The sequence below is a fragment of the Heloderma suspectum genome, chromosome Z, assembly GCF_057233095.1.
Source record: "Heloderma suspectum isolate Gila_16-S chromosome Z, 16-S_ref, whole genome shotgun sequence".
Taxonomy (NCBI): Eukaryota; Metazoa; Chordata; class Lepidosauria; order Squamata; family Helodermatidae; genus Heloderma; species Heloderma suspectum.
In genome coordinates this window covers 14,563,375-14,573,004 of record NC_139476.1, presented here as the reverse complement: position 1 = coordinate 14,573,004, position 9,630 = coordinate 14,563,375, and the positions used below count along the sequence as shown (strand labels likewise).

General features: G+C 49.4%; 1 protein-coding gene across 3 annotated transcripts in view; it reads left to right on the top strand.

Annotated features, from left to right (window-relative positions):
- Positions 1–8,337: 8,337 nt before the first annotated feature.
- The window catches only part of LOC146333728 (phosphatidylinositol 4-phosphate 5-kinase type-1 gamma-like), a 70,481-nt gene continuing 69,188 nt past the window's right edge, over positions 8,338–9,630 (top strand). For all 3 annotated transcript variants that reach the window (XM_084825808.1, XM_084825810.1, XM_084825809.1), the window contains exon 1: positions 8,338–9,013. In XM_084825808.1, coding sequence (XP_084681934.1) covers positions 8,353–9,013 — 661 coding nt within the window. In that variant the 5' untranslated portion in view covers positions 8,338–8,352. The remainder of the gene's footprint in view (positions 9,014–9,630) is intronic.

Here is a 9,630-nt window from a genome sequence, read left to right as displayed (position 1 = left end):
CTTCACCACTGCCTTGGCGTTCGATGGCCGACAGGGGCAGAGAGGTGGGCCGTAGGCCTAGATTTGCCTCTCTGCTGGAGTAGGGACAGGGAGTCCATGTCATCTGCCATGCAACCTCGCCTTCACCTGCAGGCTTGGATCTGAAAGTGGGGGATCTACCATTTCGCTTCTGGATTGTGGTGCTTCTCCTACAGTGTCCCCAAGCGCTCTCTCTCTCTCTCTCTCTCTCTCTCTCTCTCTCTCACACACACACACACACACACACACACATACACACTGGGTGACTGAACTGCTGTGCAGCAAGTATATCCCATTTGAGCATATGTATTTTCTTCCGATTGCTCTCTCCTTTACCTCTCAAAGGAAAGAAGTTTCCACAACAGAGAAAATTGTGCAATTTAAAAGTTTTGAAGTTGTACATTTTTCAGAAGTTGCGTGTTCTACAAGTTGTGCATTTTTTAAGGTGTGCATTTGCTAACAAAGATGCGGGTTTGGGAATGTGCAAACATTGTGGGAGAATAAGCAGGCACTCCCGTTCGCATATGGGGTTGCAAACGGAGCAATTTCAAGCGATTTGTGAATGGAACCAAAGTTCTTGTACATCCCTACTCAGAAGTGCCTTCCGCTTGGTCAGACCATCGGCCCACCTGCCTTTGACTGAGTCAGACCGTCATTTCTCTCCAGCTCAGTATGGCCTTCCTGGGCTGGCAGTGGCTCCCCAGGTTGTTAGACAAGGGGTCTCTCCAGGGCTGCCGGAACATGCGAGCAGGAACAGCGTCGAGGGTGGGCACGGTCGGGCACCTGCCGGGGCCACACGCCAGCAGGGCTGCACTGGAAGGGGCCCCGGCGTTGCTCCTCCTCTTCCTCTGCACAACCTGCTTCTTCACCTGCCTCTCCCTCAGCCCCAGGCAACGGGCCCATTGGGGGAGTCTGGCCCAGAGGCCTGCAAGACCCAGAGCCGGCACTGTAGGCCAGCCATAAGACCCGGGACCACTTGCGTCTGAAGGGCGTCCTCCATCATGGAGCTATGGCCTTTCCTCTGAAAATGAAAGACGTTTCCAGTCTGCCTGGTTCTAAACGGAGGGCTGATTTAACTAAGAAGCTGCTTTATACCCTGTCAGGGTTGTAGTGCGAGCAAGCCATAATTGTCTGCACAGACCGTCAGCAGCTTTTCCGGGTTTCAGACAGGGGTCTCCTCCAGCCCTGCCTAGAGAAGTCGGAGATTGAACCTGGGACCCTGCATGCAAAGCAGGGGCTCTCTACCACTGAGATGCAGCCCTGAACCGCCATACTCCTGAATCACTGCGTCAAAACCTTGCTGTCCTACAGAGACGTTTTGCAGTTATGGATGGTTGCTGGGATAGATTTGCTCCAAAGAGTTTCAGACTAATTCCTGGAGGACAGAACGATTGACCCTTCTTAACAATGGTACCTAACACAGAGAGAGACAACACATTAAAGGCAGTCAAGCACTGCACTGGGTTTGTTGAGCAGGAGAGAGAGGGGAAAGAAGAGCCGTTCCCTTCTCATCCTTCTTGTGGGGCTCCCAGGAAGCATCTTGGCTGACCACAGTTGGAGACAGGAGACTGAGCTAGATGGAGCCACTTCAGCCTGATCCCGGGGACTCATCTGTTGACATTCTTATTCATGGAGGAGGCTGGGTCAATCCAGAACTCTTATCCATGGTTAAGCCTGACGTAGCTCCCTTGTGAGAAGGTTCCTGGTGAATCATGTGTTGTTATTCTCTTGCTTTGCTTTGATTATTGTATATTGGTTTTCCTCGAAAGCCCCCTTGGCAGTACTTGAATGCTGAAAGGCTGGACAAAATTAATTAAATACATAATAAATAATACTAAATGTGCTGAATTAGATGGAACTTATCCAGCAGGGCTCTTGTGATGTTGCAATGAAATGCAGCTCGGAATGCAGTGGTGTATTTGTGTGTGTGTGTGTGTGTGTGTGAGAGAGAGAGAGAGAGAGAGAGACAATTCTTGGTTTATGGCCTGAAATGGTTTATGGTCTTTGTCCCGAGACTTTGTCCCAAGATTTTTATCTCCTCCTGCTTCTCATTGTAGCAGCCATATCGGGGGTCAGACTAAGTAGCCTCATGCAGTCTCATGCTTCATGTTCTTGCTGAGCTCTTTCTCCCTTGAATATATTGTTGTAAGCTGATGAGACACAGGAATTCCTTGTCTTGTCAAAGGTCATAAAATCGTATATCTTGTTCTCTGCTGTTCTCTTCTGTTCTCTGCTTATCACGGCTACCCTATCACCCAGTTCTTGTATTATAAACAATGGTGCTAGGAGAAGAAATGTTGAGGACTGCAACCCCACGTGGGATGGGGAGGAGGAGCCGTTTCATATGTGTCACAATGTCTATAAAACCAATGTGCTGATGTATTTCGGGGCTCCTGGCTCTTCGGAAATGATTCCAGCCTTAAGCCCGCGCGTTAAATAAAGAATCTCTTTTTCCTTCACTCCGTGGTCTCTCTGACTCTGGGTTCTGCAATATAAATGGTGCCGTGACTCGGATGTGGCAGGCTCTGAGCCAGACAGGTGGCAGTTGCCTGCTCTTGATCGCCGCACCAGGAAGACGAGCTCGGCACATGCCTCCCTTTCTTGGCGCACTGACCTTTTTGTCGAGTGAATGGGAGAAAGCCTGCGCCGGGATTCCCAAATGGCAGCGAACGGTAAGAGAACCTTGGGAAGCGGAAGAAGGAACCTGAGCCCTGCCTGTATCGCAGCTGCAACTGAGTTGAAACCCACACTGGAAGCCTTCAGGAGAAAGGCAAGTATATGGAATGAAAAGAGGGCCCCGCCTTTAGGGAGAAAGGCCACTGGGCAGAAAAAAAGAGGGCCCCGCTTTATGAAGAACGTCAGTGTTGGTGGTATACGTATACAAAAAGAACCTACTCCTTGTGGGTAGAAGGGGGGCCTGATCACACCCCCGAGCGGGCGCCAGTACCCAGCACGCCAGTACTCAGTAGGAAGCTGAGGAAGCTGGGGAAGCCGTTTTCCGCTCTGGTAAAAAGTGGGAAAAGTGGGTGGCAGGGACAGATGGATGTAGTGGAGAGACTGATGATTGTGTGAGTGGCTACTGCGGTTTCTGACGCATACCGTTGACCGTCCGGGTGCCCAGGCCAGTAGCAAAGTGCGTGGTGTGAAAAATCCTCTTGTGTCGGCCAGTGAGACCCCTTACTCACTGACCAATTCCCCTTCCCTAATTGTGTCTGTCTTCAATTTAGGAGGGAGGCTATGGGTGGTGGGGGAAGCAAACCTTGCACCCCCTTGGGATGTATGTCAAACAAAGAAGGAAAAAGGTTTTTTTTTAAAAAAAGATTCAGAATAGAGAGAGAAAACAGCAAAAAGCTCAAGGTCGAGCTGAGAGGAAAAAAACAAGATCTGAGGCTGTTAATTAGAAAAAATGTTGCAGGACAGTCTGGCTTTTAACAAAGCGTGGGAGCGTGAGAGCGTGAGGCCGAAGAAGTAGCCGTTAGCCTAGCGCGCTGAGGGGGGGGGGCAGGAAAATTGCCCACAACGTTCTGAGTTGTGCAACATCATCACCTCGCCTAATTGAGATGAAATCCCTAAGAAATGGAAACTGAAAATGAAGACCCAGAAGATGAAGGCAAAATAGAAAATAAAGGTGAAGAATCAGCCCCCAGAGCACAGGCTAGACCCCTCTTCGAGTGGAAAGTGTGCCATAAGACTGTCCCAGAGCAGAATGAAGCGGAGAGACCACGTTGAAGATCTCTGTCAAGGTAGCCGTGTTTAGCTTTGAACTGTGTTAGAATTGCATAGAGCCTGTAGCTACTGACCATCGGCTATATGATTTCTGAAGAGCGTAACCATTACGCTTTTGCCGTGGGATTCCCTGCAATGAAGAAATCTCACTGATTTGAGTGTCCAGTGTTACACTGCCTCAGTGTGTGTGCTGAAGAGACCGAGAAACCAGACAGCACGTTCCTGGCCAAGCCAAAATCACGCTACTACCATGATCCTGGAAGCTGCAATAAACTGTGTAAGCTGGGAGACCCAACCTGATTGAGAAGAAAAGAAGATATTGGAGCAACTGTCTTAAAAAACAATGAGATCTGTGTAGCTGGCTGGCTGACGCTGTCAGTGATGTTACAACTTTAAATTAAGACTGTTTTCCTGTTTGAGACCCCAGCGAAGAAAGCTGACCCGAGTTATTTGTTGCCTGTGCCAAAGCAAGAATTTGGCTGCCCTGCACCTCATCGTGTCCTGTTTTGAGCTTGGGATTTACAAATACAAACAAACTGAGAAGCTTGCCTCTGAAGTCCTGCAAATCACCCCACCGCCTCCCCGAAGATTAATGGCTGCCTGAAAAATGCAAGTATAAGGCGGTGCCCATCACCCCCCAGCGTCCTGAGTTTCGGCACTCAAGTGTTTCAGTGCTCTCGTGTACCAGGTTGGAAAAGAAAAAAAAAGAGTAAGTTTTTAAAATGTCTGTGAGAACCTGACAGAAGTAGAATAAAATTTACAGAAGAGTTGCCCAGGTTAAAGCGTCACGGCTAGAGAGCTGAGCTGTGCCGCTCTGTTTAGACAGAGGCCTTGCTAAAAAGTTAAAGGCCCTTGTCTGTCAGGAGGGGTGTAGGGCCACACTTTCCCTGTTTAAATGATGCAAAAGTAGAGAGCCTTTGCTGGAAACATCGCATCTTCATTGCCCAGAGCCTTCTCTGTTTGCCTCCATCATTGTCTGGGCTTTTTAGAGACACTCTGCACATGGACTAAAATTTTAAATTGTCAAAGACTTGCCATGGACAGTGCTGTGAAGCTTTTGATAAACTTGAACTCTCATCGCTGTGGACCGTGTGTCTGTGTTTGTAGTCAGCTCAGTGTACAGCAGGCTGAGTTTGATCTGTGACTTTTAGATTTCCTTCTGCTAGAACTCATGCAGCATAAAGTTGCCGATGCAAAAAGGGTGACCTAGAACTCTTTGCGTGTGTGGGTATGCCCGTCCCTTGATTTTAATGGGCCCTGAGCTTTCAGCCAGAAGAGCAGTATAATTGCTGGATCTGCTCCATCATGCCTTACCATGCAAAAAGTGTTTTCTATTCATTGTGTTAAATTGCAGAAAAAGTTTGTTGTGTATATTTTATGATTTCTTAGATATCATAAAATATATGTGATATTTGCAGATTAGTGTTAGTTGCAACTCCAAATGATACTGAGTGTGGTTCCCGATGGATGACAAGGAGAAAAGACAAAGGCAAGTAGAAAAGAAGGAAATAGAGAAAGTAGAAGACAGATAGAGAAGGGAGGAAAAAAAGAAGAAAAAAAAAGGCAAGAGGCAAAGAAAAAAAAAACATTTGTAAAAAAGAAGCGTGGCCATAGTTGCCCCCAAGGTAAATTAAAAGCAGCTGATTTTGCCTGGAGCTTATTACCTGGGGTAAAGTAGCCACAATAATGTAATAGTTCTTTAAGATGAAAAAAATGTAACTAGAAGGAGGAGAACAGCCTATCCCAAATGTGTGTCATTGGGACTAGTGTAAGGCAGAAAGGTTTAAGTAAGTGAGTTTAACTTGAAAAAGACAAATAAAGAGACAAGGCTGGTGCATGGAGCAGAAAGTTTTATGTAAAAAGTTTGAAACATGATCTGCAATACAGGCAGATCAGCAAAGAAAAAGAAAGCAAAAGAAAGAGAAAAAATTTGTCTTCCCATACTAATAAATAAAAGGGTTATCAAGCACTTTGGGAAGCGAAGTTGTTTACAGGAAGCTGTGCCTGAGAACCAAACACTTCTAGCCTATGCTGAAAATGCTTGCTAGTGTTGTGCTGCCTCATGGGTTAGCCCAATAGCTCGTGGTTCAGAGAAGCTGTCTGATCCAACCATTAAGTACGCCTGTGTGCTGTAAGTTACCCAATAAAGTCCCCTTGTAAGTAACCCCCCCCCCCGCTAGAATCCCAAAACACAAGTGGGGCTAGAGCGCCTCACCCAGTATCAAACCCTGCTGTTAAAAGCCGTAAAGGCAGGTATGAAAAAGTCAATTAATATGACCAAAGTGTCTAAAGTGCTGCAAGGTGCCACCGAGGCCCCAGAGCGTACTTGGAGCGTCTTTCAAATGCCTATCGCCAGTATACCCCCCTCCCTCAACCCAGAGGCCCAAGAAGACGTGGACGAAAGAAAAAAGAAGACCCGGCAGAGGCAGAAGATTCTTAAAAAAGAACCACTGTGCCCAGTGTGGACAAGATGGACATTAGTGGCATGAATGCCCAAATAAAATAAATCAAATACACAAAGGAGAAAACCAAAGGGGCCAGAATGGGCCAAGAGGGAGACAGCTTGAGAGGGGCCGTGACATTGGCTGTGAGGGGCCGTGACATTGACTTCATGATTGACACTGGAGCGGCATCAAGAGCAAGCAAACGTTAGCCTTAAACAAGAAGTCCAAACACTGGGCAAAGTTCTTCAAGCCCAGCGTCGCTTTGTCTGAGAAAATAAGCCATTCCCATCACAGAAGCTCATTCTTTCTAACCAAGAGTTAAAGTATGAGTTAAAGAGATAAAAATAACCCTTTGACTCCCAGATGGAGAAGACTGAAAACTGTCATACTTTCCACCCCCGCAGCTATGAAAGCAGCTGGAGTTAAACCCTGGATACATTGGACACGAGTCAAGAGAGCGAGAGGGGGAGAGTAGACTGTGAACAAAAATCCTAAAAATCCTTTGAAAGGATTTCTTTCCTTTTCAAAAATCCTTTAAAAATCATTCTGAAAAAGCAGTAAGAAGACTCAGGCTAGACCTTACTGTGGACACACCAGGAGACTGTCCCCCTGCGTACGGTCAGACCTGCAACTGGAGAATTGAAGAAGGGGACTAGACCCTACTGCAGCTTGCTAGTACGCCAGGTGAATAGCTGCCCGGCGTACGGTCAGATCCCAAAGAAGATCAAACATGTGTGTTGTAGTGTTAGTAGTGTTGCATTGTGTTTCCTTAATAAGGTGCAAAAAGGGGGGTCTGCCCCTGGAAAGAAAAGTTTGTCCCAGTGATTTGCTGATAATTACTGGCTTCACCTGGCTAACATCACGAGAGTAAAACATTTTTGTTTGCCAAGAGATATACCTGCAAACAGGCTTATTAGCTCTTGCCTAATACCTGTCTGTAGACATCCTGGGAAAATTCAAAAAGATACCATGTTAAGAGTTTATGGTGTAAGTTTAACTTATTCCCAAAATGCTAATTGGGGCGTGGTTGCAAAGATCCTACCCCCTACAGAGTTCACTCTACGCACCCCCATCGTTGCTGGAACAAATGCTACGTGTGCACAAATGCTTAATTGTCAAAAATTTTCCAGAAAATATAAAGCTATCCCTGGCCCCCTTCCACTGTAATAAAAATCAAAACATATCTTTTAATGATGCCCACATGCTTTTGCCTCATGGATGGTTTTAGACATGTAGTTCCCTCACTTGGTCATTCATTCCTGCCAACTGGAATGACCCTGGGATTCATGGCATTACGGGGTCCTCTCTTTAGATGGCCATGGGCATTATTTCAGCTGCAAAGCACACAACTAACTTTTCTTCTCCTGCTGCCATCCATTCCATGCTTTCCAACCACTTCTGCATTCCCGATATGTAAAGGCAAAAACATAGAAGGGAGTGGGGAATGTTTGCCAACTCTGAAAAAAGAGAAACGCTCTGTGCATATGCAATTGCACATTTGAAACATACTGAATCACGACTAGAGGAATGAAACAGGGTCTGCTTCCGCTGCTTCTGTGATGACGAATGCACTCTACTTGGGAACAAGAACCTTTTTGTCGTAGCAAAGTAAAAATAGTAGAAGTTGTTATGGAGAGCCACTGTGGTGTAATGGCTAGAGTGCTGGACCGGGAGCCAGGAGACCCAGGTCCTAGTCCCCACTCAGCCAAGGAAGCTCACTGGGTCACTTTGGGCCAGTCACAGATCATCAGCCCAACCTACCTCACAGGGTTGTTGTTGTGAGGCTAAAAGGGAGAGGAGGGGGACTATGTACACCGCCTTGGGTTCTTCAAAGAGGAGAAAAGGTGGGATATAAATGTAATTAAAAAAATTAAAGGGTTATCTGTAACTCTGTTCATCCTTAGCTGGCCACCTCCTAACTTTAAAGTTATTTGTGATTTTTAATAAGAAGAAAATGGGTGCAGCAGCCAGCACCATCAGCCCCACCATGCCTATGCTGGCCCAGGTGTCGGGACTGTTTGCTGCTGCCCTGATCACTGTTTCTCTCTGGGGCGGGGGGGGGGGGCAGAGCTGTGGGGTCTGGACACTGGCCCTGTGGTCTGCACCTACATCCACCACGGGTAGCTGCTTCTTGCTTCTTCCCTCTGCATCCCTTTTCCCTTTCATGCCCTCTTTTGTTTTGGAGATTGTAAGCCCCGCGGGGCAGGGAGCGCCTAGTTTTATTGACTGTGCACGTGAGCTGCTCCGGGAGCCCTTTCTGGCTGAGGAACGGGCTACAAACATCCACCCACCCACCCGAGTCTTCCAGCAACGAACGAATGACCGGGCGCGCGTCCCGCCTGCCCCGGAGGCCGCGGTCCAGGCGGAAGGCGGCGCGCCCCGCGGACCACCGAGAGGCGGCCCCGAGCGTCGCCCACGGCGGACGTCCCGAAGCCGAACCGGAAGCCGAACACGCAAACACGTGGCCGGGGCTCTGGGGCGGAAGAGCCCCGAGAGCGCCTTCCGCCCTGGAGGCGACGGCGTCGCTCTAGCCGCCGCGCTCTGTGGCGCCGCCCAGAGCTGGGCGCCTGCGCAGAGGCTCTCTCTGCCGTCCTCCTCGGGCGAAGCGGCGGCGGGTCGTCGGCCTGAGGCGAGCCGAGGCCGGGCCGGGCCGGGCCCTCGCCTGCCTGCCTGCCTGCCTGCCTGCGCCATGGAGCTGGAGGCCTCCGACGAGGCGGGCGGCGCCGAGGCCGGCGCGGGGCCCGTCACCCCCGAGGCGGCGGGCGGCGGCGGAGGATGGGGGGCTCCGCTGGACCCCTCGGCCGCGGGCGAGGGCAGGCAGGCAGGTCGGTTGGGGCTCGGGCCAGCCCGCCCCGTCATGCCGGCGTCACTCGGCGGGCGGGAGGGGGTCGTGGGCCCGCCGTTCGCGGCAGTCTTAAGCGATAATAAGGGAAAGGGGGGGGATTGTGGGCCTGCAGATGATGACACTGTTGGGGATGTGAGGAATTGATGACACTCACGATAATGTGGGGGGCGGGAGGGGGGATGGTGGGCCTGCAGATGATGGCAGTGTTGGGAATATTAGGAATTAACACTGATAATAATGGGGGGATGGTGGGCCTGCAGCTCATGACACTGTTGGCAATGTGAGGAATTAATGATACAATAATGTGGGGGGCGGGAGGGGGGATGGTGGGACTGCAGCTAATGACACTGTTGGGAATGTGAGGAATTAATGACACTCACAGTAATGTGGGGGGCGGGAGGGGGGATGGTGGGCCTGCAGATGATGGCAGTGTTGGGAATATTAGGAATTAACACTGATAATAATGGGGGGATGGTGGGCCTGCAGCTCATGACACTGTTGGCAATGTGAGGAATTAATGATACAATAATGTGGGGGGCGGGAGGGGGGATGGTGGGACTGCAGCTAATGACACTGTTGGGAATGTGAGGAATTAAT